This window comes from Loxodonta africana, chromosome 5 (assembly GCF_030014295.1).
Source record: "Loxodonta africana isolate mLoxAfr1 chromosome 5, mLoxAfr1.hap2, whole genome shotgun sequence".
NCBI classification, from domain to species: domain Eukaryota; kingdom Metazoa; phylum Chordata; class Mammalia; order Proboscidea; family Elephantidae; genus Loxodonta; species Loxodonta africana.
Window position 1 is genome coordinate 118,002,810 of NC_087346.1, and position 23,557 is coordinate 118,026,366.

The 23,557-nt window shown below is 39.4% G+C and overlaps 1 protein-coding gene across 5 annotated transcripts in view; it reads left to right on the top strand.

The window, feature by feature from the left end:
* The first annotated feature begins 2,820 nt into the window (after positions 1-2,820).
* PDS5A (PDS5 cohesin associated factor A) overlaps positions 2,821-23,557 on the top strand; it is a 159,095-nt gene continuing 138,358 nt past the window's right edge. For 4 of the 5 annotated variants that reach the window (XR_010322114.1, XM_064285929.1, XM_064285931.1 and 1 more), the window contains exons 1-2: positions 2,821-2,955; positions 3,809-3,986. Coding sequence is in view for 4 of the 5 variants with exons in the window: in XM_064285929.1 (XP_064141999.1) it covers positions 3,849-3,986 (138 nt within the window). In the remaining variant the exon portion in view is untranslated. Of the gene's footprint in view, positions 2,956-3,040; positions 3,163-3,808; positions 3,987-23,557 lie in introns of those variants that run through there. The other variant, XM_064285930.1, reaches the window with a different exon arrangement.

A 23,557-nucleotide genomic window follows, 5' to 3' on the forward strand; every position in this document is an offset into this window, starting at 1 on the left:
AGTGGGATTGCTGGATCATATGGTATTTCTGTTTCTAACTTTCTAAGGAAGCACCAAATCATTTTCTAAAATGATTTTATCATTTTGAATTCTGATCAGCAGTGCATAAAGTTCTGATCTCCCCGCAGCCTCTCCAACATTTGTTATTTTGTCTTTTTTTTTTTTTAATTATTTGCGCCAGTAATGCTGGGGTGAGATGGTATCTCATTGTGGTTTTGATTTGCATTTCTCTAATGGCTAGTGATCAGGTGCATTTCCTCCTTTGTCTGTTTGCCACTTGAATGCCTTCTTTGGTGAAGTGTCAGTTCATTTCCCTTGCACATTTTTTAATTGGATTGTCTTTTCGTTACAGAGTTGCTGGGTTTTCCTGTAGATTTTAGAGATTAGACCTTTGTCTGATTTGTATGTATTAGGCAAAAATTTTTTCCCCACTCTTTAGGTTCTTTTGATGAGCATAACTGCTTAATTTTTAGAAGATCTTGGTTATCTAGTTTATCTTCTGGAATTCATGTGTTTTTGGTTATGGTTTGTATCCTGTTAATGCCATTTTTTAGGGTCTGTAGCATTGATCCTATTTTTTCTTCTATGAACTTTATCATTTTTGGCTTTATATTTAGGTCTTCGATCCATTTTGAATCAGTTTTTGTATATGGTGTGACCTATGGGTCCTATTTCATTTTTTTTGGCCGATGGATACTCAGTTTTGCCAGCACCATGTGTTAAAAAGACTGTCTTTTCCCCATTAGATGGACTTTAGGCCCTTGTCAAAGATCAGGTGACCGTAGGTGGATGGATTTACATCTGGGTTCTCAATTCTGTTCCATTGGTTAATGTATCTCTCTCACTGAACCAGTACTAGGCTGCTTTGACTACTGTAGCTGTATAGTACGTTCTGAGGTCTTAGTGCAAGTCCTCCTACTTTATTTTTCTTCTTCAATAGTGCTTTACTTATCTGTGGTTTCTTCCCTTTCCATGTAAAGTTAATGATTAGTTTTTCCATCTCTTTAAAGAATGGTGTTGGTATTTGGATTGGGATTGCACTGTATTTGTAAGCTTTGGGCAGAATTGTCATTTTCACAATGTTGAGTCTATGAAGTTCTTATTTAAAAAGCAATAAGTTGTATAAAGTTAAATTTTATGGGCATATACTAAACTGTAACTAAAAATAAGTTACTGAGGTAAGGATGAAAAAGCAAAATGGCACTCTAGTTATTTAAATGTAAAGGATAAGGACACACCACAAGGAGAGATGGTAAAAACAGAGTAACTTTTGATGGACTCAATATGCAGTTCCACTTAAGAACACAATCTCAAATGGGTTCTACCTGCTACTCTAACTGCCCAAAAACAAACACTGACTGCACACAGAGCTCTACCAAATCTGCAACTGTGGAGTGTTAGATTCCAAGATGATTGTTGCCTTGTGTAATTAATACCTGAAAAACAATTCAGTGGGTACAATACTATTAGTATTTTCAAGATCAAAGATGTGGGAAAAGATAGACAAATGGATAATCATCCAAAATAACTCAATACCATTTAAAGCTATGGTTGTGGTCAGTTTCAAGAGCTGAATGCTATTTCCTGTCATTGTATTCTTTTCCAACTTTGTCTTCTGAAATTATGTGCATGCTACTGAGGCTCATCTGCTTAAATTCTTTACGCTAAATTGCTCAAACACTGGGTTTTCCTCTGGATGAAAAAAAAGGTTAATACTCCATGTTTTTTAAAGATTATATATATATATATATAATTCTCAGGATTCACTCTCATTTGAGTGTTTATAAAGTTTTTTTATATTAACGAAGTAATAAATTGTATATTAACAAGAACCACTCAGCTAATTTGTCAAAATGCTTATTCGTGTCTTCCACTCTCAGAGGGTTTGATCCCCGTAAAGTTGTTATGAGGCCCAGGAAGCTACTACTCCTCAAATGATTTTGAGGCCGGTGGCCCAAAGACAATATTGTGAGAACTACTAGATTCGACGCTATTTTCATATTTTGAAGCTTTCAAAATATCAATTTTAAAAATCTAAAGGGGAGGGAGTGGCGAAGTCAGCTGTCAAAGGCACAGGAATGAAGAGCCCATGTTATGCCATGTTGCAAAACTTTCTCTCAGTTTGCTGATCTTCTGTCCCTGGAGAGGAAATTAGTTCATTTTCCCCGAGTAATTCGCCGTCTTTCTACCAGTTCCGTCCACGTCCCTCAGGAAGACCCCAGAAAGTCATGAACTCATCTCCGCGACAAAAGGTAAAGCTCTGCTCTCCTACGCGCCCCCATCAGGACCGCCGGGACTGGGGTTCGCTTCGCGCCACCCGGTTCCTCCTCCGCCTTCCTCTTCCGCTCGCCCTCTCGGGTGCAGTCCTCCCGGAGGCTCTCGGAGCGGCAGGTCTTGGCGCCAACCGGCTGGCGGCGCTGTCCGCCCCGCGTGCCGCCGCCTCGGGCCCGAGGGAGGCGGAGGCAGGGCCGGCGGAGGAAGGGGAGGGAGCACGGCGCACGGCTGCTCTCGCGTGCTCTCGTGCCGCTCGCGTGACCGCTCGGTGTGTGTGAGGCGCCGGCTCTCGGGGCTCGCTCGGCCGGGCGCGCGCCGCTGCGAGGAGTGTCCGGGTCCGAGTCGCCGGCCCCGGCCGGCGCGAGGGGCGGGCAGGCCGGCAGTGGGGGTCCGGGGCTGACACACGCGCACACGCTCCCGGAGGAACCTCCCCTGTAGCTGCTCTTCCTCGCCCAGACGGAGAGCGGCAGTGTCTCCCCGCCCAGAGCACGCTCGGCCCGCGTCTCCCCCCGCGGCGGCTGCTCCTCCTCGGCACCGCCAGCCCCAGTGCCGCTCCGGGGCGGGCGGCGGCGGCGGCGGGACCGCGGAGCCGCTTTGTGTGCAGCCTGGCGAGGGGCGGCGGCGCAACCACCTGACAGAGGCCCGGGTTCTCGATGCACCTTCCGCCCGCATGAGGAGAAGGTAAAGGCAGCGGTGGCTCGGCTCCCGCCCTCGGCGAGTGGAGGGAGGAGACGGAAGGGGGACGGCGGGGGGGCGGCGGGTCCGAGGCCCGGCAGGGCTGCCCCGAGGTGCCGGTAAGGCCTCGGCGGCGCCGGGGGACCCGGAGTGGCTGAGGGCGAGGGCAGCCGCCGGGGCTCCTCGGTCGAAGTTGAAGGAACAAAATGTGAAGTGCGGAGCCGCGTCAGCCGCTTCCTGGCGTGGGGTTGGGGGTGGCGGGCGGCATGTTTTCCCCTCCCGCGGGGGTGGGGGAGCGGGACAGGGGAGGGCCGGGAGCGCGGCGGGGACGGCCGGGGGTCCCGACGCTCGGCCCGGCGAGGGCGTTTTGTTCCCGGGAGCCGCCGCTGCGAGCGGGGCCGGTTGAGTCCCTAGTTTTGCGGCCTAAGCCGAGCCCTATAGGCCTCGCGTCGCTCTCCCCGGAGGGACCGGCCGGGCGGGGACTCGGCGCTTCTCTCTGATCGAGCGGGGGCCTCACGGTCCCCGCCGGCCTCCCGAGGCCGCCAAAGTTCGGACTTTGGTGATTGGAGGGAGGATTTCATTGTGAAAGGAGCAGTGGGAAACTCCTGGCGCTGCCCGGCGCCTCCCGCGGCCGCGGCGACTGGTGTCGGGAGAGCCCCGTGGGCCCGGGGCCGGCGCGGGTGGGGGCGGCGGGGCGGCCGGGGGGAGACCAGCCCCAGGGAGGGGTGGCTGGCGGGGCAACCGCCTAGCCCCAGCCTCCCGGGAGGAAGGGCTCTTTCTTGATTAGAGATTTTTGAAATGAAAAAAGAGGTTACAAAGTCGCCCCTTTCCCGCTGAACTTTTGTTTTCTGACCGATAGAGGCCGGTAGAGGACTGTGAAAGAAAAGTTGTCCCCCAGGATGGACTTCACTACGCAGCCCAAGCCTGCCACTGCCCTCTGTGGCGTCGTGAGTGCCGATGGGAAGATCGCCTACCCTCCAGGGGTGAAGGAGATCACGGACAAGATCACCACCGACGAAATGATCAAACGACTGAAGGTAAGAGTCTACTGTGTCTTTGACAGGAAGTGCTTTTCTCGTGTGGTATTACTACACTGCTAGGCTCGGCTTTTTAGGAGTCCCTGGGTGGCACAGACAGTTAAGTGTTGGACTGTTTGCCAAAAGGTTGGCAGAGGCGCCTTGGAAGACGGGCCTGGCGATCTGCTTCCAAAAGGTCCCAGCTTTGAAAACCCTGTGGAGCAGTTCTACTCTACACACATGAGGTCACCATCAATGGATGTCCCGGCTTTTAGAGCTTCACCTACCAAGTTTTTTAGATACCTTCTTCCTCAACCTCTGTGAAAGTCTGTTTTCTGTCTTGGATACATCTTTGAATAAGTTCGGAAGGGATGTAACCATAGTGGGAAATTTAAAGGAGAATGTTTTTTTTAATCTTATAGTTTCTGAAGCGTAAGAATGCATGTTTAAAGTTGTTTTTTTACTTGAAATGTTTTGTTTAATGGGAATGCTGTTCAGTTGTTTGCAACGTTAAGTGTATATGGTATTGTTTGCCTAGGAAGGTGTGTATTGTCATCAGCTTCTGAAGAGGACTGATTAAAGTGTAAAAAACATAAAAAAAAAATTATAACTATTTGCTAGTATCCAGAAACTTAAGTATGTGTATAGTATAATTAAACTTTGACAGAACATACTGACTTTTTAAAGTTCAGGCTTGAAATAAAATAATGATTTAAGTCCATATGCTCAAAGAGATTTTAAGAGACAGTATTATGGTTCTTTTTACAGGGAGTCAGCTTATCTAGTTTCAGCATAGTGGGCTTGAGGTCAAGGTCATAAGTTTTAACCTTATGGTGATCAGTTTTTTACTTTCTGTGCCATGGACATAGATTGTGGTTTGCAGTCTTACAAAATGAATGCCATTTTTGTGAATGGATCACCTTAATCAGTACTTCCTCACCAGGTTGACTTTGTCTCCCAGGGGAAAATTGGTAATACAGAGGACATTTTGCTTCTCACAACTGGGACCCAGGTTGGAGTAGGGAAATAATGGAGCCAGGGAGTCCAGGTGAAAGATGTTGAAATTTTATAGTAGGCATATGATAATAGGAAGAGAGCAGTGGTGGTTCAGTGGTAGAATTTGCGCCCTCCATGCCAGAGACCCTTGTTCAGTTCACAACCCGTGCACCTCAAGTGCAGCCACTGTTCTGTCCGTGAAGGTTTGTGAACAGGCTTCAGTGGAGTTTCCTAAGACTAGGAAGAAAGGCCTGGTAATCTACTGCCAAAAAATAAGCCAGTGAAAGCCCTGTGCATTTCAGTGATCCAGTCTCATTGTGCCTGAGGTCACCACAAGTTGGGGAGTGACTCCACAGCAGCTAACAACAATAAAATAGTGGGAATAGAGAGGGAATGATTCATGAGCTGTTTCAGAGTTAGAATCATTTGGACTTAGTGGAAGGTGAGGGGAGAAACAATGTTAACAATGTTTCTACCCAAGGCAGTTCCCTCAAAATGTATTTTTAGGGTATGATGTTTCCCCTTTGTTCCTAGAGCTTAGTATAGTGCCTAACATATGTATACAGTGTTGTGTTTTAATGAATGTTTGAAGTATTCCTGTTAGTGTTTTTTTTTTTAATCTAATTAGATTTTGCAATTCATTGCCTCATAGGAAGGACTAGGACACCACTCTTCCCGTTAAAATAAATCTAACTGCATAAATGATGCTTCTTAAGATTATATTCAGTGCTTTAAAATGCTGGAAAAAAATATGAAATATGAAGATTTAAGTTAAAATTTATGGACCTTTTAATTTTTGTTGTTTTCAAATTAAGAGTATTGAAACTTTGAATTTTAGCAGTGTGTATTCTGGCTGGAAAAATAGAGGGTTCTGAGTGTATACACTTTCCATTTGAAAATAGTTTCTTAGAAATATGTAACTATAAATGACCATATAGCCAAGCCTAGAATGAGGATTGGGTTAGTATATCCATTTTATATAAATTCTTTTGGAAGTTAAAATTGACATACATATTAACTAATTTGAATGCCTTACTTCTAAAATTTTGCTTTTCTCCATAATTCTCAGGATTTTTTTTCCCTCCTGCCTTCCTTTGCTGAAAATCTATTCAGACATTGTACTTTTTAGAGATTCTGGTTTCAAGTATTACCGTCTCATTGGGAATGCAGATTTTAACAATACCTAAATGTATTTTTTAACTTTGATTTTATTTTTTATTTATTAGAATCTTAGTTATGGCAAATTTTATAAATTCTGCAGTTTGTTATTATTACTGTAACATTGCAACAATGTTCAAATGCTGTAGAAGTATCAAGAGGGCTTAAAAGGCAAGTAAAATCTTGGTCAAAGATATCCAAAGATACTTGGCCCACTCTCTTCAGTTTCAGGAAGAGAATAAGCATTTTTACCGTGGAAACATAATTTTGGTGTTAGAAGGATTTTAAGATTTTCTGTGATGAAAGTAAGGCCCAAAGTGGCCAAGTAGCATTAACCAAGATCAGTCATAGGATAGGGCAGCTTAGTGGCAGAACCAGGGCAAGTGGCATCAAAGTTATTTTGAATCTTAGAGCGGTTTTCTTCTAAGGAATCTAAGAGTAGAATTAAGACGTGATTTTTATCATACAGTTGAAAACACTAAAGTGAAAAGAGAAGGGAATCAACGAGAGTTGGTTTGATCTTTCACCAGGAGATACAGAACAGCATTTTTTTTTTTTTTTAGCATCAGAAGAGAAACAATTGTGATGCTTTGAAACTTCCTAGAATGTAATTCACAGAATATGTCCTTGGAACAACTGAAATATACTTTGGTACACTAGAAGTTTTAGCTTCTGTTTCCAGGGAACTGCTTTACATACAATTAAATGTATATTTTTGTTTTGTCCAGTCACACTGGCATTATGTCATTTCCTTGAACATGCCATGTTCATTTCTGCCTAGACAGATTCCCCACATATGTTGCCCGTGCTCACCAAAGTACTTACTACCTTGGTGCAAAGTACAGGTAGTAGTCCCCCACTTACCACATAATCCAGTTATGAGGAACTGCACTTATGACCATCTGTTTTTGTTTTGTACATCTTATTATTAGTAATACCTACTACATGCAGTGTTGCAGCTTGTACCTTGTTGATGTTATCTTTCTCAGATGATCGCATGCAGCTGTTCACTGTTGTGATTTATAAAGATACTGATAATAAAAGGCAATAATAATGAAAACTTAAAAAAAATGAGGTATTCGACTTAATCAGACCCAACTTACAAAGGAGTCGTCAGAGTGAAGCCCCATCGTAAGTCGGGGACTACCTGTATTAGGAACAAAGAATAAGGTTTTATTGCTCTGAAAATGTCCCCATTTTTATACCACCATGTATCTGCTTCTGTGTTTGCTTTTTTTCTATAATCTTTCTCTGAGTTAAATAGCCATTCTTTCCCTCCCCAGCTATCCCCCACCCCCCCAACCCCTTTAGCTTTCTACACTATGGCCTGTCTGACAGTTGCGTAGGAATTAGGGTATGGTAGGCTTGATTTTAAGTGTCCCTGGTGGCACAAATGGTTAAGTACTTGGCTATTAACCAAAAGGTTGGTGGTTCAAAGCCACCCAGAGGTACCTCATAAGAAAGGCCTGGCATTCTGTTTCTGAAAGATCACAGCATGAAAACACTATGGAATGCAGTTCTACTTTGACACACACGGGTTTGCCATGAGTTGGAATAGACTGAAGGGCAGCTGGTTTGGTTTTTCTTGGAGGAAGGTCTTGATTTAAGTTTAGTTTGGAAGGGGGAGGAAGAAATTAGGGGCAGGAAGGCCATGAGTTCTTTTCCTTTCCTCCCCTCCATAAAAAACCTGTTGCCATCTAGTCGATTCTGACTCATAGCGACCCTATGGAACAGAGTAGAACTGCCCCACAGAGTTTCCAAGGAGCACCTGGTGGATTCGAACTGCTGACCTTTTGGTTAGCAGCTGTATCTCTTGACTACTATGCCACCAGGGTTTCCTCCCTCAATAAGGACCCCAGAAATACTTGGTTTGATTGTAATTACTTTCACTTTAAGGAACGATTTTTATTTATGCTTAATTGGCACATAGTATGATAATTTGCATGTTATTAAGTATGTAATTTCAATGCCAAATTCTGGCTAGATTGGTGTGTAGGGTCCACAACAGCTTAACTCAAACACCTAGTACCTTGATAGGAACAGGTAAAAGGCTGGGCTCAGTTGGGCCCCTTCTTCCTATTATGTAGTCTTAGGGCTTCTCCATGTGGTGTCTCCACCAGGGTAGTTGAACTTTTAATAAGTCAGCTCAGGGCTCCAAGATACCATGGAGGAAGTTGCCAGTCTTTTTAAAGCTTGATCTGGAATTGGCAATGTTAGTTCTGCTTTAATCTCTTGGTCGAAGTAGTCATAGTCTATACCAGACTCAAGGAGAGAATTGACCCTACCGCTCAATGGAAGAAGAAGAAAAGAGTTTGTGGCCATATTTAATCTGCCCCAGGAGCTCTCATACAAATCAAAGTGTACTGACTTGTAGTTGTACTCATAGATCGTAGAGAAAATGCATCTCAAAAGCAACAGTAAATATTTGCAGCCAACTTGCTAGATTTGTAACATTTATTTTCAATATTGTAAGAAAAGGTAGAATTTTTTTTTCTTTTTTAAAGTGCTAGTTAGGGAAAAATTATGGGAAAGAGGGAGGCTCACAATAGGCTCTTGGAATCCTGCTTCTTATATTATTTGATCCACCCCCCATGGAAAATATTACTAGCTGATCATGATTTTTTTTCAACTTTCTATTTTGAAATTCAGACCTCTAGAAAAGTGGAAAAGATGGTATCTTTAACATCCATATTTCGTCACTTGGTTTCACCAGTTAACATTTTGCCACCTTTGCTTTTATATTTCTGTCTACACACATACACACACATACATTGAGAGATACACACACATTCTTTTCCCCACTGAACGTTTGAGAATTAGTTGCAGGCATCATGACATTTTGCCTCCAAATGCTTTGGCATGTATCTTCTTAGAATGAGGACATTCTTCTCCTTTATTATAATTATCGTTATCATACTCAAGAAATTTAATATTGATAAGGTAATATTATCTGTTATACAGTCCACAGTGAAATTCCCCTAGCTATCCTTGAAATGAGTTTTTTCTCCTCCATCCACGTTCAAGCCAAGGATCAGATGCATTTACCATGTGTCTTTAGTCTATTAATCTACCCGTACTATCATTTTTTTTTTCATGACATGATATTTTTGAAGAATTCCGTTTCATTTGTCTTATAACTGATTTCATCTCATTTCTTCATGCTTAGATTCAGGTTAAGTGTAGTACATAGATGTTGTATACAAGTATACTACATGGGTGTTATCTGCTTCCCCTTGCATCATATCAGGAGGTATATACGATGAATTTTGTCCTTTTGGTTATGCTAAGTTTGATCACTTGCTTAAAGTCTAACAACTGTTTTAAAGGGAACTTTTCTTCTTTACTATTAGTAAGTAATGCTTGAGGTGATAGTTTGTGAGAATAACTTGTTTCCTAACAATTTTTTACTTGTTTTAACATTTTGTTGATGATTTTGACTTTTGCTTGAATCAGTTATTGCTTAAAACCCACTGCCATCGAGTCGATTCCAATTCGTATTACTTAGGTGGTTACAAAATGCTGTTTTCTGATTCTGCCATTCTTTCTGCATTTATTTACTGGCATTCTTCTATAAAGAAGAGCCCACCCCTATGTTTTTTTTAAAGCATTACTCGATTCTTTTTTTATTACCGTGGATTATAACCCATTACTGTCGTTACTCCTTTTGAGACTCAGATTGTCCCAGGTTCAGCATGCTGGCTCTGGTGTCTATATGAGTCTTTTGACATGTCTATATGAGTCATTGGAGTCCTGGTGGTGTAGTGGTTAAGAATGATGGCCGCTAACTAAAAGGTTGACAGTTCACATCTACCACCTGCCCCTTGGAAACCCTATGGTGCAGTTCTGCTTTGTCTTATAGGACCGCTGTGAGTTGGAATTGACTTGATGGCAACAGGTTTATATGAGTCTTTGAGCACTTCTTACGCTTTCTGGTACAACAAGATGTTCACCTTGTGCTTCCCTGCTCGAGGTTTGGGTAGGCTTTTTTTTTTTTCCAGGAGCCCTGTTTGCTTTTTGTAGAGAGTGGTGTTTATAAACCAAGATGTGGGCATCGTGTGTTCACATTGCTTCTAGGATGCAGTTTCTTCAGGCTTTTTCAATATATTGTCGTTGTGCCGTCAACTAGATTCTGACTCATAGCAACTCCATAGTACAGAGTAGAATTGCCCCATAGGGTTTCCTGGGCTGAAAGATTTATGGGAACAGATTGCCAGGCTTTTTTTTTTTTTTCCATAGAGCCGCTGATGAGTTCGAATTGCCTGCCTTTTGGTTAGCAGCCAAGTGCTTAACCATTGCATCACCTGGGCTCCTTTTTCACCATATTTATTGCCATCGAGTCAATTCCGAGTCATAGCGACCCTATAGGACAGAGTAGAACTGCCCCAAAGGGTATACAGAGGTAGGAAAATGTTTTTTTCCAAATCTCGAATTCATTCTGATACCTCTGCTTAAATTTTAGCACCGCAGAATTCTTCCTGAGCTTTCTTCATCCCATGTTTGTGTCCTCCTTCTCCTACAGTGAAAATCCTGGTTTCCCATAACATCAATAAATTTATTTATTTGCACTACCCTACAATGAGCACAAAATATTTCAGCATTACTATACAAGTACACCTTATAAGATTTCTTTGCGTTTCCTTTTGCCCCAGTAAGGGTGTATAAAATACTGCTTGTTAGTTACTTGAATTTGAATTTTTTTTTTCGGAGTGGTTATCGATTTTATGTACAGTTGTCTATTACTGTTTGTATTGAATTTTAGGGATTATGCTTTTCATTCTTTTTACTTAATTTTATGTGGTTCAAAAATCAGAACTATTTAAAAACTTATACTTTGGAAAAGTTTTACTCCCATCCTTATTCTTTCACTCCATTTTTACGTAACTACTTTTTTAGGTTACCATAGATAATCATTTTCATTAGTTACTGATTTATCTTTTCTATGTTACCTTTCTTCTTACTTGGCCAGAAGATAGACTAGTATGTGTACTCTTTTGTACCTTAGTTTTTTAGTTAACAGTGTATCTTGGAAATTACTCCGTGTCTGTTCATGGAGATCTTACTCTTTTTCATGGTATTACAGTATTCCATGTGTAGCTGCGCCATGGTTTATTTGTCTCTCTCTGTTGGATTTTAGGTTGTTTCCAATAATTTGCTTTACAAAAATGCTAAGAAAATAACCTTATTGTTCACATGTTGTTTTGTGTTTATGGAGGTGTATCTCAAAGATAAATTCCTTGAAGTGGAATTTTTAGATCAAGGGTAAACTTGCAAGCAGTTTTATTAAAGATGGTCAAATTTCCCTTTATGGAGGTTGCACTTCTACCAGCAACACATAAGAGTGTCTGTTTTTTCCGGCCTTTCAATAATGTATTGTCAAGTGATGCTTGCTTTTAAATGAACAGTCAAATCGGCAGATTGATATGTTACAAAGAAGCCATTTTATTGCCTCCTGGCAACAAGTACCACATGAGAATGATTAGATGTGTCACATTGAGGTTCGGAAAGGTAAGAAGTCTATTTAGAGTCTTTTAAAACACAAAGGAAATTGAGGGATGCTCTTTTTACTTTGAAGAAATCAGGATTGGGTGAGGATAGGGATGGAATATTAGTAACAGAGATCTTGAAATCAAAAGGCCTCACTTAGGTGTAATTCAAGACCTCTAAATAAAAATTAGGTGAAGGCTTATTAAAAATCATATATGAAATAAGTGACATTGGCATGTAGAACTGTAATGCCATGATTTATTTTCCTAATATTAGACATAATATTTCTTTAAATGTCCAAGGAAAAAACTGATCGGTGTTCACAGTAGAATAGGTTTAACTTAAGGATATTAATGAATTTTGCTACTATTAGCTTCTATTTTTAAAGTTGAGTAAAACACTACTTTGACTGAGGTTGTTGGCACATGGATTTCCTGGTTCAAAAAGATAAAATGAGTGGAATTTGTACAGTATGTAAAAGTCTAACATGTTTTTATTTGCTGAAGATAAGTCAAATCAAGAAGCTTCTAGGTGACCTCTTCCAATGGAAAGCTGAGCATAAACACAATGAAAGAATTCACTAAATGCCTTGCTGTTGCAGTTGGCATTTGATCTTTTACAGTAAAGTACAGCTTTTCAGCTGATGTGCATCCACACAGTTACAGGTGTGCCTAGGTATAGCGTCCCTCATTCGTGGCTTTTTGTATATTATGTAATATTAAAGAAATGTTGGCAGCTGTCGTAATGTATGTATTGTTTTTTTAATCTTATAAAATTATTAAGATTAAATATTTAAAACTTCCTACCACTGTGAGAGGCACTGTGATTGGTGCTGGTAAAGAAACCCTTTAAATAGCATTGATCCATTAGGGGAAACTGGCTTTATACTAGGAATAACACTGGGATGAATTTCTGCTTAGGTGAAGAATATTTGTGATTATCGTATCATAATTTATTATAACAAGTGCCAATTATGTGATAGGATTGTAGCTGTTACTTTGTTTTTTGTTTGTTTTTCATGTCATGTTATTCTTTAACTTTATGTAGTGAATACATCTCCAAAATACAGGACATCAGAATTCAAAAAATGCTCAAAATGAGCTAACTGTTGGACTCATAGCAATTTTGAAAAAAATATGTATATATCGTTATATTTAGATTTAAAAAAAATCACTTCCTAGTCAACCCAAGTAAGTACTTTTTATTTTTCTTAACGAGTTTTTTTAAAATTAGGAATTGTTACTACTTTTTTTTTTTCTTACTGTGCTTTAGATGAAAGTTTACAGAGCAAATTAGTTTCTCATTAAGCAGTTAATACACATATTGTTTTGTGACATTGGTTGCTAACCCTGTGACATATCAACATTTTCCCCTTCTTGACCTTGGGGTCCCCATTTCTATTCATCCGGCTTTCCTGTCCCCTCCTTCCTTCTTGTCCTTGACGCTGGGCTGCTGTGCCCATTTAGTCTCATATATGTGTATTAGTGTTTGTTTTATGGGCCTGTCTAATCTTTGGCTGAAGGAGGAACCTCAGGAGTGACTTCAGTACTGAATTAAAGGGGTGTCTGGTGGCCATACTCTTGGGGTTTCCCAGTCTCTGTCAGACCAGTAAGTCTGATCTTTTTTTGCTAGTTGTAGCTGCTACTTTGGAAGAAAAAGTCACTAAGAATTTTGATAGTCAAGAAAATTTTTTATAGCAAAGGTGACAAATGGGATGGGGTTCAGAAATTCAGATTTAGGTAGGCAGTGTGTGGTAGAACATTCCAAACAGATAAATACCAGGAACAAAGACTGAGAAGTGGAAGCATGCATGGTGTGTTTAAAGAAGATACAACCAACAGTTTTGCTGGAGCTAAAGGATCCTAAAAGAGAGCAGTTGACAGAAAAAAGAAGATACCTTTGAAATTCTTTTAGTTCCTGAATGTCAAAGAAAGGAATTGAATTTGAAAAAAATCTCAAAGCTTTTGGGCTGAAGAGTCATGTCTGCTAAGTCATGGTTTTGGAGGATTGAAAAAGCTAAGTGATCCGTTTCTTATGCATATGAATACCGTCTTTTCTTTGTGGCCAATTTCTAGAGTCTTTGTATCCTCTTGGAACCCTGGTGGTTCAGTGGTTAAGAGTTCGGCTGCTAATCAAATGAAAACATCACTTGGGCATTTTGAATCCACCAGCCATTCCTTGGAAACCCTATGGGGCAGTCCTCCTCTGTCCCATAGGGTTGCTGAGTCGGAATAGACTCAATGGCAATGGGTTTTGTATCTTTATATATCATATCTAGACCAGATAGTGTCCATTTTTAGTTGATGCTGCCTGAATAAATCTGTAAGTTGCTGAGAATTTTGTCATATGACACTAGGTGTGAAGGCTGTGGTTGAATAAAAAATTTGTTTAAAAAAGTCATCAATAAATACACTTCATCAAAGAGGACATTCAAATTGCTAACAAACGAATGAGCAGATTCTCGTGATCATTAGTCTTTCAGACGTTTTGCAGTTGAGTCGATTCTGACTTGTAGTGACCCTATAGGAGACAGAATAGAACTGCCCCATAGGGTTTCCAAGGGTGTAATTTTTATGGGAGCAGATGGCCATATCTTTCTCCTGTGGAGTGGCTAGTGGGTTCAAACTGCTGACCTTTCAGTTAGCAGCTGACTGCTTAACCACACCAACACTAGGGCTCCTTCATTTTAGACATTAAAAAAATAGAGAGATGCAAATTAAAACTCAATGAAATTCCATCTTACTTCTGCAAAAACGACACTGATTTAAAAAAAATAACAAAATAACAAATGCTGGAGTGTTTATGGAGAGATTGGAACTCTTATCCACTGCTAGTGGGGTTGTAAAATGGCATAACCACCATGCGAAATGGTATGGCACTTTCTCAAAAAAAAAAAAAAAAAAACTAGAAATAGAAATAGCATCCCATTGCTAGGTATATACCCTAGAGATCTAATACTAAAGACACAAAGCAGACATAAATGCACAATCTGTGTTTATTGCTGCACTAGTTACAATAGCAAAAAGATCAGAATAACCGAAGTGTCCATCAGTGAATGGATAAAAAAAATGTGGTGCATACATACAGTGGAATATTATACAGCCATAAAGAATAATGATGAATTCTTAAAATATAACATGTAAGAAACTGGAGGACATTATGCTGAGTGAAATAAGTCAATCACAAAAGGACAAATGCTTTATGATCTCACTATTATAAAAAGACAAGAATAGGTATACATTCTGAAACCAGTGTTCACTGGTGGTCACCAGGGATAGATTGGGTGGTAGGGATCACTCTTCAGATAGTAGACACTTGTTATTGGAGGATGGGAAATATAACACTTACTGTGGGTGAAGGGTATGCAGCTTGACCAAGGTAAATTATGTCACTAAGAAGACCGAAGAAGAATTGACACCTTTGAATTGTGGTGTCGGCAAAGAATATTGAATATCCCGAGGACTGCCAAAAGAATGAATAAATCTGTCTTGGAAGAAGTATGACCAGAATGTTCCTTAGAAGCAAGGATGGCGAGACTGCGTCTCACATACTTTGAACATGTTATCAGGAGGGATCAGTCCCTGGAGAAGGACATCATCCTTGGTAGAGAGTCAGCAAAAAAGAGGAAGACCCTCAACGAGATGGATTAACACAATGGCTACAATGATGGGCTCAGGCATAACAGGGTTTGTGAGGATGGCACAGGACTGGGCAGTGTTTCGTTCTGTTGTGCATAGGGTTGCTATGAGCTGGAATCCACTCAATGGCACTAATAACAAGAACAACAAGAAGTACCCAAGAAAAAAGGATGTTTTTATAAATGCTAGGACATATACAACTGTGTACCAACAATTAAATAAGAGTGTAGACAGATGGTTATATATGTATGTATACAAGTGTATAAGTATGTATATGCATATATAGGGGAGCATGTATAGATGTATCTATATGCAGATGTGTATATACGTATATGTGTGTAAGTGTATGCATCCATGTTGTTGTTAGGTGCTGTTGAGTAGGTTCCAACTCAGTCACCCTGTGAACGAAACACTATGTGGTCCTGCGCCATCCTCACGATCATTGCTACATTTGAGCCCATTGTTGCAGCCACTCTTGTCAGTCTGTCGCGTTGAGGGCCTTCCTCTTTTTCGCTGACCCTCTCCAGGGACTAGTCCCTCCTGATAATATGTTCAAAGTACAAAAGACAAAGTCTTGCCATCCTCATTTCTAAGGAGCATTCTGGCTGTACTTGTCCAAGACAGGTTTGTTTGTTCTTCTGGCAGTCCATGGCATGTTTGTTATCCTTCACCAACACCCTGATTCAAATGGATCAATTTTTCTTTGGTCTTCCTTATTCATAGTCCAGCTATCGCATGCATGTGAGGTGATTAAAAATTCCATGGTTTGGGTCAGGCGTGTCTTAGTCTTCAAGGTGACATTTTTCCTTTTTAACGCTTTAAAGAGGTCTTTTGCAGCAGATTTGCCCAATGCAATATGTTGTTTGATTCCTTGTCTGCTGCTTCGATGATGCATCCATATATCTTCATATCTACAATAAAGCATATGGGGTCACAAACACGGATACTTAATTAAACACCTTGTGGGATTGGTTTATGGGGTCTGAGGCTTAAGACCATAATCTTATGGGATGACTCAGTCAATTGGCATAATAGAGTCCATAAAGTTTACGTTCTACACCCTAGTTTGGTGAGTAGTGTCTGAAATCTTAAAAGCTTGCGAACGGCCATGTAACATACAACTATTGGTTTCTATCTGTCCAGAGCAAAAGACAGTAAAGGAAACCAAAGACTCAGAAGAAACTAGTCCATAGGACTAATAGTCTATGCGAACCATGACATCATGTACTCTGAGACCAAAAGAACTAGATGGTGCCTGGCTACCACTACTGACCATTTGGATCAGGAATGCAATAGATGGAACCTGACAGAATGGGAGCAAAATGTGAAACAGAACTCAGATTCTTAAAAAAGTCCATATATACTAGTCCAGTTGAGACTGGAGGACTCCCTGAGACTATCACCCTGAGATACTCTTTAAACCTTGAACCATAGTATCCCATGAGGTCATCTTTTAGCTAAATAACAGGTTGGCTCATAAACAATATCAGCTATGAGTGCTGTGCTACTTGAAAAAGTCATCTGTGTGAGACCAGTCAACACCTACTCTAAAGCAAAGATGTGAAGGCAAGGGGCCAGGGAAACTAGATTACTGGAAATGGAACAACCAGAATGGAAATAAAGAGAATGTTGACACACTGTGTAAAATGTAACCAATGTTGGTGACCCAATTGTGTAGAAATTGCTAAATGGGAGCCTAATTTGCTGAGTTAACTTTCACTGAAAACACAAAGTTATTTTTTAAGTCATTGGTAGTTTTTTATGTACTAGATTACTTACTTATAATGTGAGTTTGGCTTTTCCAAAGGATTTCCTAGAATTTCTGTGGTGGGAGTTCTAAATAAACATTAGGAATGATTTGATGCCAAATTATTTTGCTAAGTTTAATGCTTGAAAAGAGTGTTAGGTTCTGTCCTGTAATTTCAAATGGTTGTTGAGTTGAGTATCGTTCATGTAGCCACTACAAAATAAGTAGAAATGAATTGCTTATCTGCAAAAAGAAAATCATCGAATAAAATTATTTCCATAAGATTCACAAGGATTGAGTCAGTGTCTATCTACAGAGAGACTGTTTTGTTTGCTTCTGTGAGAAGCTATTTAGAACATGTATCTTCTTGGCATATACCTAATTAACTTTGAATAAAATGGTAAAAATTAGGCAATAATAAAATGAAATTGTTTTTATATCTCTTTGAGATAATGTTCCACTATCCTTAGTTCTTAGCCTCTCTTTAATTGATATTTTCTCAGGTATTTTGAGCTGTAGTCCACTTCTGTTACCGATTGTTCTATACATCTTTCCTATACATTTTTTAGCATGGTAAATCCCAAATGTTTATTATTTGTGTGTTTATTTTTATTTTTTTTTAATCTAAGATCTGTTTTCTTCCTCTTAACATTCCTGATTTTGACTTTTATTTTTTTTTGGCCAAAGTGGAACTCTCTGTGCCATGCAGAAGATTTTAAATCCTGAAGATGATGATCATATCGTAATCTAGATTAGTGGTGCTCAGTCGTTTACAGTTCTTAAAAATCACCTTATACTTTTGTTATGAATCAGATGCTTGGTGACCTCCTCCTTTTCCCCCCGCTTTGCGAAACCAGTTTAGTAGTTCAGGAATGGGCTTTGTTTTCTGCATTTTCTGTCTCTCTCTTTTTTTTTTTAAGTTTTCTGCATTTTCAAATAAGCCCCTCAGGTGATTTTGATGCAGAAAAAACTGCACTGAGAATCTCAGAAATATATTTTTATTTCCTTAGTGCCAAATTTCATGATAGCTATTTTCAAAAGTTTTGTGTAGAAAAGAGTTTTAAAATTAGTTACAGGATGTTTTACATTAAATTTAAATCCTTCCCAGAAACAATTATTTTAAACTTAGGTCTATTCTTAAAAAGTTTGAATTTATTTGGAAGGCATACAACTATGTATACCATGACCTCTTTACCTTATCTGATGATAATCTATTATTTAGAATTCCATATTATTCTACATTTCTGTTGAATTAAGTTTTGTTGGTAGTTATTTAAACATCATTTAACAAAAATAGTCTCTTAGTAGCTTATAAGCTCATTTGGTATGATTATTTGTTTATGAAGGTAGGCAGTTTAGGTTTCCAAATGAAATCTCAGTTCCATCCTATTCTTCCTAATTGGAACTATTACAAATGACAGATACAAATATAGACACACTCAACATTCATGTTGGAGTTTTTTAAAGATTCAAATTGAGTTTGGCAGTTCCTGTATATTTTTACTAATAAGAGTTTTGCTTTCTCTAAACCAGGAGGGTCAGTAAGTATTGATATGTTTTGCATTTTCAATAGTGTGTGGCATTCCAAAATGAACCATTCTTACTTATATGTATATATATATATGTGATGTGCACCCTGTGCGCCTCCCGAATCATCAAAAATGAAATGTTTATGTGACTTTATTACTTACCACTTCAGTTTAATTATTTGCAAATTGGCAGTGCTTAAAAAACATGATAATAATTAAACAGAATATATCAAACTGTACATTGTCTTATTCCCTAGTAAGAGAGATTACTATTCTCTGTCAGGCCTCGAGATTTTTTCTTGGACTATAATGTGTCTTTTGTGTTTTTCTTTCTGTTTATTCTGCTTGCAGTCTTCATAGTTTCTTGGATCTCAAGTTTGTTATCTTTTATTATTTTTGGAAATAAAATTTCTTCTTTGCCATTCTTGCTCTCTTCTACTGTATCTCCAATCTATTTGATATTAGACAGTTTAATATAGTTTCTGTTTCTCTAATGAAATTCTTCATTGTTAATGTATGTTGTCTACTATATCCTTTAACAGATTAGTCATAGTTAAGGTTACTACCTGATAGCTCTAGCATGTGGACCATCTCTGAGTCTGGTTCTGTTGATGCATTTCTCTCTTGACAGTAGGACTCTTTTTTTCCCCCTTTGTTTTTTGATAGAATGCTGGACGTTGTGTGAAAAAGTATAATAGAGACGGAGGTAAACAGTATTTATGCCCGGAAATAAACATATGTATTCTTTTGTCAGGCTGTTTGTGTGGGGAATTGAATCAATTTTAGTCTGTAGTTGAGCTGGGTTTGGGTTATGTTGTATGGTTACCTTAATTTGCACCACAGACTTCAAATTCCTCCAGTGATAGACTTCTGCTACCTGTCCTTAGTATGAGACTTGGATTGCCTAAGGCCTCTTCCATCATTGGCGTTCAGCAGGCCCTGCATGCTTTCACCACTGGGGTGGGGGGATGTCTCTTTGCTCATTCTTCTTAGCAGTAAAATACTGTTACTTGTTACTTAGAGCAAGGGTTATGGTGGGGGCAGGAGTGGTTTTTTCTTCCTTCTGCTCCTTTCTCAGTCTTAGTCAGGACCTGAGCATCTGAGCCTAAAGAATAGTACTTTCTTGGCATTCTTGTTCTTCCTCCAGCAGTAAACAATCTCTGCGTACTGCTCAATGCAGGGTCATGATGTAACCAGGTATCCTACACCTCCTCCAGTGGCAGCAGACCTCCTCAAGTGGCAGCAGACCTCTTCTTTTTGTTTGTGTAGTATCTTGGGCAGGAGAGGGTTTCCTGATTCTTCTCTAGTAGCAGACAGCTCTTGCCTGGTGTTAAAGTCTGATCTGATGAGCTGCAGGTGATTTTCTTGTCCTCTCAAAACCTGTGAGTGTGTTTTGTGACTGCCTTCCAGTGGCAGCCAGTTACCACCTTGTATTCATGCAGAATCTGAGCATGAATGGGCTTTTCCAAGTACTCTTGTTTTACACCTCAAGTCTAGGCACGCGTGTATACCATAATGAGGCTTCAGTTCTCCTGCCCTGACCCTAGTCATTCTTCTGATCACCTGGTGGAGACCCATTGAAAAGAGCTGGTGAGTGGGTACAGACTCTTGTAAAGGATTCTAAACTGTCATGTTAGCTCACTTTTGGCTTTTAAGAATTTGTTAAAAATTCAGTTTATCTTCTTAGCTTTATGGGAGGATCATCTCTTTTCTCTTACTCTGCCAAAATATTCCTTTTCCTGTGAGTGACTTTGCCACCTTTTGGCACTTCAGCTCACCTGGTTGCCTTGTGAGATCCCTGGGTAGCATGAATGCTGTCAGCTGCTAACCAAAAGGTTAGTGCTTCAAACCCACCCAGTGGCACTGCAGAAGAAAGGCCTGATGATCCACTTCCATAAGATTACAGCTGTTGAAAACCCTATGGAGCACAGTTCTACTCTGAAACACGTGGGGTTACATGAATCAGGATTGACTCAGTGGCAGTGGGTTTAGTTTTGGTATGTTTTCATTACCATTCAGTTAGAAGTGTTTTCTAATTTCCTTTGTAATTAAGTATTTTGAAGCTCTATGATTAGGCACATACACCCTAATGATTCTTAGAACTTATAGATGAATTAACCCTTTTATCATTATGAAATGTTCCTTATATCAAATCTGATCATAATATATCCATTGCACTCTTCTTAGGGTTATTTTTCTGTATGATGTATTTTTCTACCTTTTTACTCTCAACCTGTATGTGTCTTTATATTTAAAATGCATCCAATATATAGTTGGATCTTACTTTTTTACTTTCTGAAATCCGTTTTGACAACCCATTTTTAAATCAAAGTGTATAGTCCACTTATGTTTAATATTAATGATATGGTTGGATATATGTCTACCATTTTGTATCTGTTCTGTTTTTCTTACCTATTCATTGTTGCTGTTCCTCCTTTCCTGCCTTCTTTTATCTTAACTCACTATTTTTAGAATTCCATTTTAATTATCTATTGACTTTTTCGTGTGTGTGTGCGCACGCGTGTGTGTTTGCACTAAGGATTACAATACATATCCTTAACCTTTTACAGTGTTCTTAGACTTAATATTGTATGGTTTCATGTAAGATGCAAGAATCATCCAACAGTATGTATCCATTTGCCCCCCAATCCCTTATGCTGTAGTTCCCATAAAATATCTACGTATCTTATAAACTCGATGTTAAACAGTCATGTATTTGAAATAAATTGTGTGGAAAATATTATTAGTGTTTATTAGTGTTTTTGGTGCTTTTCAATCCTTTCCAAATATTGTATTTTTCACCTAACATCATGTCCCTTCAGCCTGAGTAACTTCCCCTTGGCATTTCTTTTAATGAAGTCTTGCTGATACGATTTCACTTATTTTCATTTTTCTGAAAATGTTTATTTAGCCATCATTCTTGAAGAATATTCTTTGTGGATATAAATTTGTGGATTGACAGTTCCAATTTGTTAAAGGTCATTCTACTGGCTTCTGTCCTCCATTGTTTCTGATGACAAGTCAGTGGTAACATGCATTTTTTAAAAAATGTGTGTGGTAAAATATACATAAAGTTTACCATTTAACCATTTTTAAGGATAGAATTTAGTGGTATTAAGTACATTCACAGTGTTGTGAAACCATCACCACTGTGTATCTCCAGGACTTTTTCATCATTCCAGCAAAAACTACCTGTTAAGCAATAACTCCCCATTCCCTTCCTTCCCAGCCCCAGTAACTTCTGTTCTACTTTCTGACTATAAATTTTGCATATTCTAGGTATTTCATATGTGGTGTTGTTGTGTGCTGTTGAGTCAATTCCAACTCGCATAGTGACCCTATAGGATGGGGTAGAACTGCCCCCTAGGGTTTCATAGTCTGTAATCTTTATGGGAGCGAATCGCCAGTTCATTTCTCTTGCAGTGTGGCTTTTGGGTTCAAACCACCAACCTTTTGGCTAGCAGCCAAGCACTTAACCATTGTGCCACCAGGGGTCCTGATATTTCATATAAGTGACTCAAACAATATTTGTCATTTTGTGTCTGGTCTATTTTTCTCTTAGCATAATGTTTTCAGGGTTCATCCATGTTGTAGCATGTATCAAAATGTCATTCCTTTTTTTTTTTTTTTAATTAAAAAATAATATTTTTTTGTGTGTTAAGTATATAAGTAACAGAACATTTGCCAGTTCTACAAATCTTCACATATACAGTTCAGTGACATTACAGTTGGCCCTTCATATCTATGGATTCTGCATTGGTGGATCCAACCAACCACGGATTGAAAATACTCTTAAAAAAAAAAAGAAAGTTCCAAAAAGCAAAACTTCTGCCTCATGCTGAGCACTATGCAGAATCCACATGAATGAAATGATGTGTAAGAATACCCTGCTGTAGCCTCCCGGTATTTCACAGATTCTCAGTCTCTCTCTAGCACTCCTTGTTTGAGCATTGCTCACCTCCTGCCTCATTCGCTCACTGCTTGTGTGTACCCTTTGTATCTGTGAAAAAAATGCCTCCTAAAAAACAATTAAGTGGTCAAAGTAATCCCTCAAAGGCTAAGAGGGAGCGAAAAGTGCTATTCACGTAGCACTTTACAACTATTTATATAGCATTTACATTGTATTAGGTAATATCAGTAATTTAGAGATGGTTTACAGTATACAGGTGGCTATGCATATGTTACATGCAAATACTATTTCATTTTATATAAGAGACTGGAGCATCTGTGGATTTTGGTATTGCGGGGGTCCTAGAACCAACTCCCCCCCATACTGATGACTATAATTAACGTTCATCATGTTGTTCAACCATCATCATTAACTGTTTCCAAATTTTTCGTCACCCTAAACAGAAGCTCAGTGTCCTCTAAGCATTGTGTTTTCCTTTCTTTCTCTTTCCCACCCACCTCTGGTAACCACTAATAAATTTTGGTCTCTACACTTGCCTATTCTAAATATTTCATATGATTGGCATCATTACAATATTTGTCATTTTGTGACTAACTTATTTCACTCACTGTAATATCTTCAAAGTTTGTTCATGTTGTAGTGTGTATCAGGACTTCATTTTTGTTTATAGCTGAGTAATACCTTTTTTTTAAATTGTGGTTAAAAAATATATATATATAACAACATTTGCCATCTCAGCATTCTTCCATGTACAGTTCAGTGACATTATTTATGTTCATCATGTTGTACAACCATCACCACTATCTGTTCCAGTTTTCTATCACTCATTACAAAAACTCAGTGTTCCCTAAGCAGTGACTTCCCCTTCCATCTTCTCTCCTGTCCTTGGTACCACTAATGAACTGTGCTCTCTATACACTTACCTATTTTAAGCCCATTGTCTTCGAGTCATAACAACCCTATAGGACACAGTAGAACTGCCCCATAGGGTTTCCAAGGCTGTAGTCTTTACGGAAGTAGGCTGCCACACCTTTCTTCTATGGAGTAGCTGGTAGGTTCAAACCACCAACCTTTTGGTTAGCAGCCTAGAGCTTAGTCACTGCGCCACCAGGGCTCTTTACTTATTTTAG